The 15,012-nt window shown below is 44.4% G+C and overlaps 2 protein-coding genes across 2 annotated transcripts; both read right to left on the minus strand.

Moving 5' to 3' along the window:
• Window positions 1-3,012: 3,012 nt before the first annotated feature.
• H6S33_001026 (uncharacterized protein) lies at window positions 3,013-4,671 on the minus strand (the record flags this gene model as incomplete). The annotated part of the gene is made up of 6 exons (XM_044832658.1): window positions 3,013-3,415; window positions 3,484-3,577; window positions 3,636-3,703; window positions 3,755-4,143; window positions 4,207-4,314; window positions 4,378-4,671. 6 exons carry the CDS (start codon window positions 4,669-4,671, stop codon window positions 3,013-3,015), a joined length of 1,356 nt encoding a protein of 451 aa, XP_044693993.1.
• Window positions 4,672-11,386: 6,715 nt separating this feature from the next.
• On the minus strand, window positions 11,387-13,223 carry H6S33_001027 (uncharacterized protein; the record flags this gene model as incomplete). The annotated part of the gene is made up of 5 exons (XM_044832669.1): window positions 11,387-11,665; window positions 11,720-12,031; window positions 12,313-12,536; window positions 12,621-12,858; window positions 13,059-13,223. 5 exons carry the CDS (start codon window positions 13,221-13,223, stop codon window positions 11,387-11,389), a joined length of 1,218 nt encoding a protein of 405 aa, XP_044693994.1.
• Between the last annotated feature and the right edge of the window lie 1,789 nt (window positions 13,224-15,012).

Here is a 15,012-nt window from a genome sequence, read left to right on the forward strand (position 1 = left end):
CCCCCTCCTTTTCTCTCTCCGCATTTAAAAAAAAAATGCGTCGAATTATATATCAACGAGGCTTTATTTAAGCTAGCTAGGCGGTTCCGCAATTATGTAAAAGGTTATTCTTACTACGCCTATGGCATGAAGGAACGACGCGGGGTACTAAAGCACAAAGCAAAAGGCCCGATAGTTGAAAATTTAGATGGTCGCGTGGAAAGCTTACCACATGCACACCTTCCGCGGAGGTCGGTCATCGATTCCGCTCGGGCTCTCTTATATTAAGAATTTGGTCAGATATGCGCATGCAGATAAGGCTTTTTCTTCCTATACGAGAAAACTTCCCCAACTTTAGGCGTCTATCAGATAATACGCCATTTATTTTCTTATCTTTAGATTGAAAGCGGCGGTTGGAGGGGAATTCCCGGGATAGCCAGATATTGCCAAAGCCTTATGAACTTAAGGGTACATACAGTTACAGCTAATGGGTTAAAAACAGCTATAGCCTTTCAAACTTAAGGCCACATACAGTTAATGAGTTGATAATAACGGCGGTGGTATTACCCAGGGTTAGGGTTACAATATATATAGCCAAATAATCTTTTCGAACAGCTATGTATACGCGCGCACAGGTGTGCAGAAAAGCCCTTCGAAGGGCCCAGAGCTAGAAAATATCCCGATGCTTCCCTCCGTCGGCTGAAGTCCTAGCACATATCGGCGTCCTTTTAACCGAGTGATAATTCATGAAGGCACTGCCGCCCCAGCTGAACGTGGCGGGCAGTGTGGTCCACGAGGACGAGTGACCTTGTGTCTTTGCCTTGAGTATGTGGCTTTGATGATATATAAGGCCAGTAGTATGTAAGTACAGGGTTCGTCGAGACCGTTATGTGTCATTTTCTCGGGGCGCTTCCGGGACGCGCGAGATTGGTCATATTTGTGAAAATATTCAACTGCGAAAGTCTCGGTCAAGCCCCCGTTCCAAAAAATGGAAACAGAGAAACCGGCGGCAGAGCCATGTTCACAATTAAAAAAAAATCTAATTTGGAGTCAGGAGACTCGAGGAGAGGAGGGGGGGTCTGCTGGCATGAGGGAGGCCAGCCTGGAAGCAGCACTATGGAGTTTTGAAAGCTGAGTTAGGGGGGAACTACAAATCTATAGTAATTAAAACAGGGTCTGTAAAGTCGAGGATTGTTTTTGGACGCTATCTAGATCAGCCAGTACTTCTTATTTGAGAGCTGAAAGATTTTGCACCTTGGGATGAAAACAACTCGAGTAAAAAAGTAAAATAGCTCTAGAGAAAATATCAAGATTTTTGCAGTTAACTGTAACTAGATCTTTATATACTGGTAAAGTTAACAATGTCAGTAAAATCCTGTTTTCAAAATATCTTTCATACCGAGATTAAAAAATGTGGTTGTCAACTCTGCAGGCAGCTACAAAATCTATTATCCTCGAGTTACCTCGAGATCAAATTCCTCACATGCACACCTCGGCCGCGAGGACGGATAAGGACAAGTGTCAGTAAGCACGAGGCGCCTCGCAGATACCATGAGACCTCTCCTCGAGCATACCTGTAGATCATACACTGGTGGTTGTACAGCGTCAAGCAGCTGTGACTGCAGCCAGTTTCTGGTTATTCGTGTATAAATGCTGCGAACGACAATTTTCTCAAATATTGTAGTTCCGCGAGGATGGATCTCTGACACAGCATGCTTAGGCGGTCCGACCAGGAGAGCGCATCAGCATTGGTATTTTATGACTGCAGGTCTTGTGACAGTGGTATATACCGCCAGTAGCTATATATAATGGAGATGTTCATTAGTTTTGGGGGTCATGGGACGTAGGACTGGCCTCTGTCTTAGTACATTAGTTTATGAATACGAGTACCCTACCCTCAATATCTGTGTACAGAATGGAGGAGAAGCTGGGTGGCGACTTTCAAAGATTGAAAATGTTCGTTGACTTGATAGCGAGGGGTGGTAACTACATGTACTTTACATTATCCAAGAAATGTGAGTGATAACTTGTGATGCTACCTTTATTGTTTTAAGGAATTATCCCGTGTATAGAATTTTCATATAGAGATGAAAGATAGAGAACGAGCAGCTGCAGGTACTTTATGGCCCGAAGGGGTATTTTTATAAGGGTTATATAACGCTTAAATAAGGCTTATTTAACCGTTTTTGCTCGCATATTGCTTATTCCGTTTTTACGTCTCCAGTAATAAATCGGACCAATAATCATTATCTCAAGTAAGGATTGTTTGAAATTATAAGGCTTATTTCGGATTATAATTATATAACGCTTATATAACGCTTATTGAATTTTAAGGCCTATTTTTAAATAAGGACATGTACTTGTGGGTGACAAAAAGAAAAGGGCGGGGGGTTGAACCCAGAGCCTTGCAGGTAGCATATACCTCATGCTACCCACTGAGCCATAGGAGAACTGAAAATCTGCTGCTGGAAGTAATATATGGCCAATATAATGCGAATTTATAAGCCTGATACAAATATTATCCACCGAAAAGCCTTAAAAAAGCCTTATGTGATGAATAAGGGAGATCTAGTATAAAGGCTTAAGCTATTTGATAATAATTATCTAAGTTTAATAGTTATTCATAGAATAAGCCATATATGTGTCTTATTTTGCATCAACCCTTACCCAGAAAAGAGCCTTATATCAAATTAACACTAATATCACCCTTTTTCGTCAAAGAGTGCTTAATTAAGCATTATTTGACAGTAAATCGTTACTGGAGGCTTATAAAAATACCCATTCGGGCGGTAATGTACTAATGCGACATTGATTTGATGATGTGGTTCTTTATTAAATAGACAGCCAGCTATCCCAACCGTTTAGTTTTCCATATGTACCCATGATCCAACCACATCTAATAAACATAACCATGCCAGAAACCCCATAACCCCATAACCCCAATCTATATAACACACATACATTTCATACGTAACTCAAAAGAAAATGAACCAAAATTTATACAACTCCAAAAAAACCCATAATCCCAAAACTTTATACAATCCTTCTATCCACCTTCATCTCCACAGTCGTTGTTTTTGAAATCCCATCCAAGCCCCTTACTAGGTTTTCCTCACTGCTGTCCCCTCTAACTCTCCTCCACCAGCCCCCACGCTTCCTCTCAGGTCCTGTCACCCAAGCTCGTACCGCAAAACCCATGTTCACATTGTCTGGGTCATACGCCACACTCAGAAAATCGAATTCCGGTGGCGTAGGTGTATTTCTTTCCCTAGTACTGGCGTTATGCCCGAAGTTCCCTATGCTACCAGTTCTTCCATGAGTCGGTAATAGCGATTCCGGCTTTGTCCGCTCAATGAACGATGTCGTTGACTCGCAGGCCGAGTCGGGATTGTTTGTGCCTGAGCATTTTAGAGCGGGCTTCACACTTCCGCGGAATCTGCGCGGGAGGTTAGTGGGGGTGGATTTGCAGAGGATGGGTTTGGAGAAGATGGGAGGGGCTTGTACTTGGCGATTATGGCGGTGAGGGCCGGGAGGGACGCGGTGATGATGCCGAGAGATTGCTCGAGCACGTCACAGATCGCGACGGGAATTACGTGCCCTAGGATGATGTTAGCTCTATGTCAAAGATGACAACGTCAATCAATGTGTAAACTTACATGATACATCGACGGTTGTTAGGAGTCGTGGAAGGTATGCCAAACGAAGTGCAGCAGTTACGCACGCCCTATTATATCATTAGCCCATAAGCACAATTCAAGTTAGGGCGAGAGCTCACATGATCCCCAAGCCAAATACCACCCCCAACCCAAGCTTCTGCCGAACTGGGATCTTCAAGTCCCACAGCATTTTCATCGGTAAAAGTAGTACCAACACATCCGTGAATACGCTGACCGCCCTCAAACTCAAGAAGATCGTCATTGTCTTTATAAAATCCGGACACTTTGTTGCACGTAACGAAACATACCACCATGCGTATACGGGGGAGCAGATGAAGATGAGACCGCCTGTAGAGCCAACGGTATATATTACTTGGAAGACGATGAAGATGATGACGAGGCGCTGTAGTAGCCGGTTGGGCCCGAAGAGGCGCCGGTAGAAGAGGAGAAGCGAAAGCTTGATAAAAAAAACGCCAACGTTGTAGAGAATAGGCATAATGTATGTTTCCTAGTAAATACATATTAGTGTTTTGGGCATTTTAAGCAAAGTTTTAATATCTTCATGGCGTACCTTGAGCAGGTTGCAGATCGTCTCGGAATCAAGGTCATATATGTGACGCCCGAACCCACCAGTCTTTACAGAGAAACAGTAAAGTGAACAAGATCCAACGAATGATAACTGCCCAAATATTAGTCAGCGCCATATCTCTCTCAGCCTGCTCACTTGACATCATAAACCTACCACTGCAAACCCAATAGCAACATCATCTGCCCCTAGCCCGCCTGCGATAAATACTCTTGCATAGTACCTTAACGCCACAACCATAAATACAACCGATACCATCACAATATTCAGCACAAAAAGGACATTTCCCTTATCTGACATGACATAGTTTGGGTCTGTGAACCGAGGGGGAATAAAATCTTGGTTGAAGCCCTTGAGGTTATTCTCGGCAGCAAGGTGTTTGATGGATTTGAGGTTCATCCAGTCCTCTGCGGTTATTGAGGGAAGAATCTGGGTGTTGTTTGTCGACATAGTTGCTAGTTGAAGGAGTTCGAATCTAACTCCAAACACTTTAGTAGAACTGAAGAGTGGTGCAAGACAAGATATAAGGTGAATTAGTTGAGTTTGTTATTGTCTCCGGGTTATGGGCCCAATCGATATGGGCATGTGGTATTGAAGGAATGCCTTTGTCTGTCTCATAATCCTCAAATGTATGTAATATCCATCTGGAGCATATATCCCTCTTATTCAACCGGAAGTGCAACTCTCCCCAGTGGTGTTTTGGAAAAGCCTATATACATTGTTATGAAGATTGTCATATATATAAAAGGTTTCAGATTATCTCTCCCTTACTTGAAAAGGATCTGAGCCGCTTGCGTGCGGTTGTGGCATTTAGAGTTGAGCAAGGAGTGACCGGTGGTGGGTTGCGGAATCGAGTATCCGCGCCTCCTGAGCCATGCATTTGTTGACAAAGTAATATGGCTCGGAGGCACGCTACAAACATCGACTGCTCCGCACTCGCCTTTTGTTTATGGACAATGGACTGTGGTGGTGGTGATAGTAGGTTGCTACCTTCCCAATGTAGTGTGATATGGCATGTGGAACTGGAACATTTGTGGCTGTACACAGTTTCAGTGCATAAGTCGGTTAATGGTAGAATAGTACATATCCGCTCTAGGCACTCCAAATGATGAATCACCTAGTATAGATAGATTAATACAAGATGTCTACGCCTTAATTATGTGCCCTATCTTGTAGTCGATGAGATCAGTACTACTTCTTGGACCAGATCAACTGCACCACCAACTAAATCACAGATACTTACTCACATGCATTCACCATGCTTCTTTTCTTTTAACAAAGTTCCGACCGAGTAGAGTTAACCTTAATATAAATATAAAACGTGCTATTCCACCAGATCTGGTACTCGCTTTCGATGCCCACCAAAAATATTCTGCCGGGAAGCCACCGACGAACTTTAGAGCCTCTCGTTCTCGCACTCATAGAGTGTGGCATGGTGTTCTTGTATCACGGTAACTAACTACATGTAAGTACTGCTTACCAAGAACCCGGTTATGCAAATATATATGCTACTATATATAGCCCGCCAAATCCTTGTTCTGCATCTCTGACATCTTACGTGAGCCTCCTCACTCCTCCGCCACAATGGAAGCTCTTCTGGAATAAACCCGTTCACTGGGGTTTCGCTACCAGATAATTATGTGCTAGCCGAGGGGTAGTCGTGCATGATCAGAGGATTTTTGATTAAATGTATGTGCACTGAGTAACCATAATCCGGACGATCTCGAGGTTAAAATAGAGCATTGAAATGATAAGAGAGTATAGTATTGAGGGGATAGTATGATGTCATTTCATGCTCCCGCTCGAGTGATGTCTGGGTTGGGTTTTACTAGTTCCAAAAGCTCCAAATATCATTGACCATATGTAAGTCAACCAGGATTATTAACCATGGCCATTTTGAGGTCCTATTATTTGTCAGGATATACTAGCGCTTTTAGTGACAGATTCACAGCATGCATATAAGAACCCTGATCTTAGATAATCACATCTTCCCGTCATCAAATCTCAATAACATAATATAGCCATCTTATCATGTGCTGTATATAATTTTCTAAATCCGGGGTCAGTTATCGTATCTCAATGAGACATCACCACTCACTTCCTGATTCGTGTCCCGATATATGCCTACCAGGGCCAAGTTACTCGGCTTCAAGACGGACGGTAGGGACCCTGCAGTGAGACTGGACAACGGAGGAAGCTCAGAAAGTAATATGCCATCGAATTCTGCGTTTCAGACAAGATATAATCACAAATTATGACTTCTTCCTTTTGCACTTCGTTATGTATATATCGAGGTTCTCGGTAGATTTTTGATTTCTAAAATACAACTAGATTACGCGGCAGATCCTTTGGTTTTCGTGGTCCGCCTATAGCTTTATATGCGCCAATCGACGCGACTATAGTGTGTATTCCGTGCGAAACAACCCCAATCAATGTTCCTGACGAGAAGGAACACTTTGTGGCCCCGACGCTGACCCAGAAAAATCAGTTTGAGACAGGTTCGATTAAGCCTTGTCATGGCATACTAACAGAAGCCCAATTAGTAGTGATTGTTCGTTTCTTGCAGTTGGCCGATTGAGAGATACATTTGGTGCATAGTCACTCACTCGATGTGGTCTCGAGCCTGTGAGGATATATTAGATCAATGACAGATCACTTCTAGAGCGGCGTTCCGGATAATTATGGGCCTGTTAGCGACCGAGAATTCGCATTGTGTCCGGGTCAAAAGCAGCAACGCCCTAGGACTGGAATGCATTGAAACCACTGGCTGTACTGTGTATCGAGAGATAGGTCTTTTAGAAGAGATGGAAGAACTCCAAAAGATTTTAGTACCCTGAGGTTGTTATCAAAACCTAGCATTGTCAAAGCCCACCGGTATCCCGGCAAACATAAAGTTCCGACGCCACGTGGTGCACGGTCCTCAGAATGTCGCCTGCTTACCTACGGAAACATCTTTACAAAGCTAGCATACAATCGACAGCAGAAGTACAGCAACTTCATATCATCAAACTCCACGACCTCACCCTCTACATGTACACCTTCATCGATCATGCATTACCTTTCAAAGCTACTAAATTTACTTCCGACAACAATGAACGCTCACCTTTCATCGCTATCTAGGAAGATGAATGTATCCCTCAAGCTTTGTGAGTAATATTCTTCTACAACCGTGAGTTTAGTATCTTGTCAATTGACTTGAGTTCTTCAGAAAGTGGCTTCAATCTACAGATGTACTCCGCAGCTAGATTGAAGAAACCAGGCCCTGTGAGACGTGCACCCCCGAGCCATATCATTAATCCCTCCCGCGGTCACGTGGACCACTCAATGCACTAGCTAGCTGCAAAACTATCATGATTATTCAAAATTCATACGGTGAGACTCTTAAATCTAAATCTTTACCGTTGCTTTTTGGGAGTGAGACTCACAGAAGAATTTCATATCCTGTAGATATACGAGCTTTTTTTCCGCGGAGGCTAAGATGCTAGCTTGGCCAATAAATTCCTGAAAGATTATTCATTATTCACCCAAATATCTTGTTGCGTTTAACCCCCACAAAAGAAATTTCGACACGCTCATGATGTGGGGTACGGCAATTGAGAGGCCTCGCACATATACGATGTTTTATTTCTGGGATTTCTATCTCTCCTACGACCGAGACCCTTAGCCTTTGGTTTTATTATTTTCGATATTATGAATATAATTTGTCGGTGATGGAGCATGTATAAGTCAACTAATCAATCTCTAGGAGAATATTTTGATATGCCGTAAAAAAGAAATATCACTAACGACTTGAAAAAATAATTAGCAAAACGAATGACTACTCTATCAGGACCCTGGATTTTGCGAGGACAAATGAGGGGCCCCGGAATTCGATGTGCTGCAAGGTTTACAATAGAGGGATAACGCTCGGTAAGTCTAGAGCCATGTTTCTTTTTTTCGGGAGGGGGTTATTTCTTTTCTTTTGTGGGGGGAGATGCTGTTTTTTTAATAGTCGCACAAGACGTTGAGGTTGCTTTTTCAGGCCAATAGGACAGGTGAATAGGAGTAATTCACCCAAGATAGTAACTTGAACGTTTTATGGAGTCACTGGAGTTAACACGGCGCTCTATGCTCGGGTGACTACGAGCACGCAACCGAGATATTTCTTTTTTACTTTCTTTCTCGGTCTCCTCTTTCAGTCTGCCATGCAGAACTGGAATCTCTAGTAAGTATTTCCTCAAATTACACAGTTCATGAATGTGGGTTGTTGAACCAATCATTTCATGGCTAGTAATATGAAACGATGAGCTAACATATCAATGTTAGTGGTTTGTCTAGGTCGATAACTTTAATGCCGCCACTATCCCATTTTATATCGAGTGATAAATAATGATGCACGGGACGGATAACCACAACAACCACTTTGTCCGTACGAAGACGTTGAAATAAGAATTATGGTTCAGACCAGCGTCTTGGTTCATCTCCTCCATGGTTGATATCTGAGAGCGGTGGCGGCATCTTGATCTGATCATCAGGGTCAAAGCCAAAGACTCCCTCCAGTGATACGGTAGGATTTGAAACATCATTACCAGGTTTATAATTCGTTGCACCCAACGACGAGTATCGTCTGGCCGACAATTTGTCTACATATGTATGGAGCATCTCGAAACCTGTGGTTATCGTGCCAAACTCCTAGTATGAGGTGGGATGGGATGGTCACCTGCATCTGTATGTATGTAGGAGGTACATATGTACCTACATATATACCAACGAGTCTGGATGTCCTTTAGACTCTGTTGACATGAGTTTGGTGGCGCCCCAGTCCTGCACGTATAATTGCGTTCAAGAGAACTGACGTTTTATTCTTCTCCAGCTAAACGCTTTTGACGCGTAGTAAATTCTGTATGTAACATGTAACTTATATCGACGTTCAGGAGTACCAGCCATGTCTTGGCATACAAGCTCAGATCATGGGATGGCTCAACCCAACTCCCTCCAGGATTAGGGGGTCCCCTAATCCACCCTTCTCCCTGATCCACCTTATGGACACCCCCGAACCGAGACCTCTCCCCCCATCCCCTTCCCCCTCCCCCCCCCCCCCCCCCCCCCCAAAAACGAACGGCCCGAATTCACTACCCTTTCATTTACTCATTTAAACCTCAATACGGCCACCTGCGTTGGCGGCATTTCAACTTTTTCCCTAGCTTGCTGTGCGGCGCGCGGGAACCTACATAAAATCCACTTTGGAGAAAAAAGTCCCTTCCCTCTTCCCCTTCCCCCCGACTGAATCGAAACCGCCACATACATATCCTCATTTCCAATGCCTGCCAAGAGCCGAACGAGTAAGAACGCGGCCCAGAACCGCCCGCCGCTGTCTGTCGTGAACCCCGACCCGACTAACTGCTCAGCTCAACGCCTATCATTTGAAATGATCACCGCTAGTTCGTCCCTATTTTTGTAGCTCGCGATGAACCGACAAGCCAATTTTTCTGCCCCTTTCACAAGCATGATCTTTTTTTCTTCTTCCCATTTTTCCCTTTTCCGTTTTTGGAATTTGGACGTTTTTGGCTTGAGCTAGGTACATAGCTGGGGGGAGCTCGGTGAGTATGTAGAGTGGAGGAGAAAAGCAAGATACCGCAGAGAAGGGAAGTGGGAGAAAAAATTACTACAGCACGGGATATGATCAACACGGCCACAAATTGGTTCGAGCGTACCTACCTACCCCATATGTGCGTATGTAATGTATGATATGAATTGGATTTCACATTGCACTGGGCTCGGTTAGGTTCTAGTTCGTGTAGGAAATAGGTATGGCATCACACGATGATCTGGTGTTGATCTTGGGGTAATTTTCTATTGAGAGTCAAGGTTGGTGTTGATATCTCCATCACGACATATGAAAAGGAAAGAAAAAAAGAGTAAAAAACCCATTTCGCCCACAAACCTACTGCTGACCCTAACCTTATCAAGACGATGTGAGAATGTCTCCGTGCCCTCCCTGGTCTTGCCCTGCCCTAGCTCCATGCTAAACAAACCTACCCCTCTTTTTCCACGTGAAACTATTATTTAGCTACATGTAAGTCGTATGTAGGACTTGGGAGAGCTTCTTCTGCAGATTCCCTAAAACCTGGATTTCTTTCTGCTGCCTGCTTTTCTCAGATGGCGTTTTTTTGCTAAAAAGAAAAAAAGAAAAGAAGTGGACAGAAAAAAACAAAAGAAAAACCAGGAAACGAGTTCGACACTCTGCCCTAATATGTGTAAACGCCTATGATTTTATTTCCTAATAAATAACCAGAGTACATGAACTCGCAGAGATCTCAAGGCGAAATCAAAAACCCCACCATATGTACTTATACATGTGCATACATGTATGTAAGATACTGTACATGAAGAATAAACGCACCAATAAACAATACGATTGGTAGAGTTAGATGAAGCTGTGGAAAAAAAACAAAAATAATAGGGATAAAAAAATCAACTCCGTCCGTAAGATACATGGATGATACCATCCAGAAAGCCCCGCCTTCTCTCTCATGCATTCATTCATTCTTCTTCTTCTTCTTCTCCTCCTCCTCCTTCTGAAGCTCCAAAAAAGAAAGTACTTCCGGAAACAAAACGAAATGGAAACGGAAAAGGCAAAGAAAAACGGTTTGGTTCCAAGAAACAAAAGCTTTACTCGTAGTGGCCCCGCTAGCTATAGAAACAGGTCGAGATTATCCCCACTGCCTAACTCCGATAATCGTATTTTTTTCGCCTCCCCCTGCCCTGACATGCATGCCCCTGGAGAAAAAAAAAACCCCACCCCGCACAACACCCCTTTTGGGATAACAAAACAAAAAAAATAAACTTTTGACTTTTGATGAAAAAAATCAGACAAGTGCCCCACAATTGATATTACTCCAAGATAAAGGAAAGAAACATAGGAAAATAACAACTAATAACAGACTATATTAACGCCACATATTTTTCCCCAATTGAAGATTTAACAAAAGAGATCGATAAAGGATTTCAAAGTAAAACCCTTATGAAAAAGCATCAACAGGAAATGGTTGGAATTGGAAGAAAGTAATAGTAAAGAAACAAAACTTGACCGCCATGCCGTGCCTATGCTGTGTCGCTCCATATGTAGAGAAGAAGGAAATTTTGGAAAAGTAAAAATTAACAGGAAAAATCAAAAACTTTTTTTTTATCGGACGATGATCCGGAGAGGCTTGAATTTTGCACCGACGGCTCGGCACTCACCACAGCTTCCCCGCTTGCCCGCACTGAACGCGCAATCGGCGCAGAAGCCTGCCATACACTCAGTGCACGCAAAGGAGTTCCCAATTGGGGAGGGATTCTCGCAGGTAGCGCAAATGAGGCATCGACTGGATGGCGAAAATATTGACTGGCGCGATGAGGGGGATGCGGTAAGGATCGGCGCGTGGGAAGAGGATGCTGTTGTGGGAGGAGACGGGGGTGTCTGCTGGTCGAAGGTTAGAGGAGATGAGAAGCAGCCAGGCATAGGAGGGAGGCGAACAGGTGCATCGTTGTTGTCGTGTATGTGGTGGTAGTGTGCGTATTCCCCGACTTCGACCACGGCGCGAGTGGTGGCGGCTTCGATCAGTTCGTCCCAGCGTGATGCACCGAGCGAAGATTGGCGGCTTCCATACATGGAGCTCTCAGTGCTGTCACCATATGGGTGAGCCTGGCGTTTTCGTTTTGATGATCCAGAACGGTGCTCTTGGTTGATAAAGTTGAAGTCCTTGATGTGAGGTGAGCTTATCCCACGCATCCCACGGTGGAAGATGGCATGTTGAACACGTCCTCGTCGTTCATCATCTTCAGTTTCCTGAAAAGTCCACAAATGACATATATCAGCAAAATTCTATATTTGGTACAATAAATTGACGTTTTGAAAGCTTTGTGGGAGAAGAGCTATCAAACCGCTCCACTAACAGAGGTGCCCAAATCATTGAGCTCGGATGGAAGCTGTTTTCCGGTAGAAACGCCCCTCAGGTGCGAGTCCGCGGAGGAAAACAGCTCTCATGACCGATTGATAGCTCCGGATGGGGTATAAACGTTTGGGGGGCGAATAAGGAACATGAATGACGAAGATTCGGGCAAACTCACTGTTCCACTTCGTTCTTCGTGGCTATCAATTCCCATTTCCTCATCATCCATAAAGGAATCTTCATCTTCATCGTGCTCAAAATCCGACATTGCTGCAGGGAATTTTGATTGAAAGTTGGCCGGGTTTGTTGATAATGAGATTGAGTGTAAAGTTTCTGATTCGTTTGCCGATGAAGGTGGTGACATGCCGTCGATGTATTGGTCATCTTCGAGTTTGGGCATAGCTGTAATGGCGTCATTAGTAACCAAAACAAAATGATTGATAATCCATGATTGGACCGACAACAACGGATTCAACTACCACGAACCATTGCAGAATTCTTTCCAGCAGAGGGGAATCAACTCACACTTTGAAGCTTTTCGGTATCCAGTGTTGATGGCGGATGGGATTGGCTTCCTTACAAGAGGGAATGCGCCTGATGGGATTCCTCCTCTGGATAGGCTGACCATCTTTGCGAAGGTCTCAGCGCTAGCTGGTAGCTTTGGGATCCAATTGTCTGGATGAGCTCGACGAATGTGCTCACATATTGAGCGGTAGGCAAAGTTCTATAATATATCGCGCCCCAATAAGACCCAATAGGTCTCTCGAGAGCAAACAATTAACACTCTAATTCCTCTTTCGCTTTGCGATTTTTATTTCTAAAAACAATTGCCATCCTCCCCCTTCGAAGCTCTCTTTTTGTCCAGAGGTCCCCTTCGGGTGAATTTAGGCTGCTGCTTATTGGGAAAAATTGTTCAAGACTCACACCGATGCACTTTTTCCTGCACACTGATCCATCTGCATTCTGAAGAGGACACACAACCTCGCTGCTGCCCTGTCCACCCAAGATTCCTCCACCGGTTCCAGAGACCTTTTTAGCGACAGTACTAGGGTTTTTCGAGTTCAATGTTGTTTTCGCCATTACGGGCATGTTGGGCAATATTATAAGAGGGTTATTGAATTATTGAAGGTTTTTGGTATAGGTGTAGTTTTTTTCCTTTCGCTGTGGAGGAAATTATGTGTGGGACCCTTGAAGTTGTGTTCAATTGAGGATTGATTGATTGATTATGGGTGTTTTGAAGGTGGGTGTGAGGGCGAAGATATGAGGTAGAGGTAGGTGTGTGAGAGGTAATGTGAGGTGAGGTGAACTTTGTAGGTGTGTGTGGGCACCGGTGGGGGGGGGGTGGGAGAGCTGGGAAGGAAAAAGAGACGCAGAGAAAAGAAATCGGAATCGGGAGTGGTAGAAAAAAGTTTAGGAAAGAAAAAAGTTCCAGGAAATCGGCACCAGAGAGGAGTAAACAGGCCGAAAATGGATGATAGCTTCCCTCCAGCAGCTAGCTCTTTCACATTCACCTACAAATGATTGGTGGAAGCTCCGGGCGCTCGAAGTGACGAGCTGTGCGTGGTGGGTGCCTTGGCAGCGGGGGGGTGGGAGAAGAAGAGGAGGATGGAGATGGGATATGGAGGGGGGGTTGCCGGGGTCGCTAAGCTGAGTGGAGTTAGAAGGAGCTAAATACTGCGGTGGGCGAAATGTAATCGGCAGTTGACCATGCAAGAAGGTTGTTTGTGGGCTTGCAAGAGGCGGGAGAGACTGGGGGGAGACTGGGGGAGGGGAGAAGGAAGGGGAGAGAGGAGAGGAGAAGGCAGAAAATTTTCTCAACCCGAGTGAGAGAACATAGACTCGTAAATAGAGCTCCAGGAAACCGAGAGAGAGCTCACTGGGCCATGGGTGGCTCCAGAACGGGGGATAGGGATGGAGAGCTGTCCCCGAGGCACTTTGGGTTGCACCATGGTGCACATAACTCGTACCAAGACCCAAAGGAGACATCTTGTCATTATTATTATTTGTAGAGCATGCTAGAGTTCCTACATCATGTATCTAGCTGAGAAGCTGTAGCAAACAAAGAGATAGGTGGTAGTACATGTAGCTATCAACCAACCTTACAACTGCGTGACTAGCACACCTACTACATAAGGTAGCAACAGTACGAATCATAGCATACATGTAGTACCTCCGGGGGGTCCTACATGTAGGCATGCTGTAGGCATGTTGTTGTAACTTGTAGGTACTTTACTGTGCCTACCAGTTGGTTGTTGTTTAAAGCTGTCTCAACGCTTAACGCGACTGAACCGAACTCCACGGAAGATTTCTCAACCGGATCCTTCTCTACAAGTCGTCTATTTGCTCTCTTCCCCCCCACACGGTAGCCAGGTACCGTAGGCACACACACACCGCATGATGTCGTCTACCGTGATGGTCTTGCTCCATCATCCATGGCCACAAAAATAGGTGCTGTACAGATACAAGTAGAGTGATACTTTGCACATAATACATTCAACGGGGACACACACAGCGATAAAGCTCTTTTCATGTCATTTTTCTTCTTCCTCGTTCTCATCTCTCTGCCCCTACTCTATCCCCCGTCCACCCGTTCATCCATCCCCATCCCCCCATCTCTTTATCCCCATCTAAACACGATATCGCGCACAAGGCTTACATTTTTTTTTTTTTTCTCTTTCCCTTATTTAAATTTTAAAGTACATATCTTCAGCCACTTCTAGGCATCTTGTCTCCTTCCCACCTTAATGTTGCTCGCTTCCTCTTGCATTTACCAAGGTTTGCCTGCCTGCCTGCCCATCGGCATCCTCCTTCCTCTCCACTTGTTGTGAAATAATGGAAAAGAAAATTTTCTTTTCTTTTTCCCTTTTTTTTTTCCTCT

This window comes from Morchella sextelata (genome assembly GCF_020137385.1).
Source record: "Morchella sextelata strain SCLS chromosome Unknown scls_10, whole genome shotgun sequence".
Taxonomy (NCBI): domain Eukaryota; kingdom Fungi; phylum Ascomycota; class Pezizomycetes; order Pezizales; family Morchellaceae; genus Morchella; species Morchella sextelata.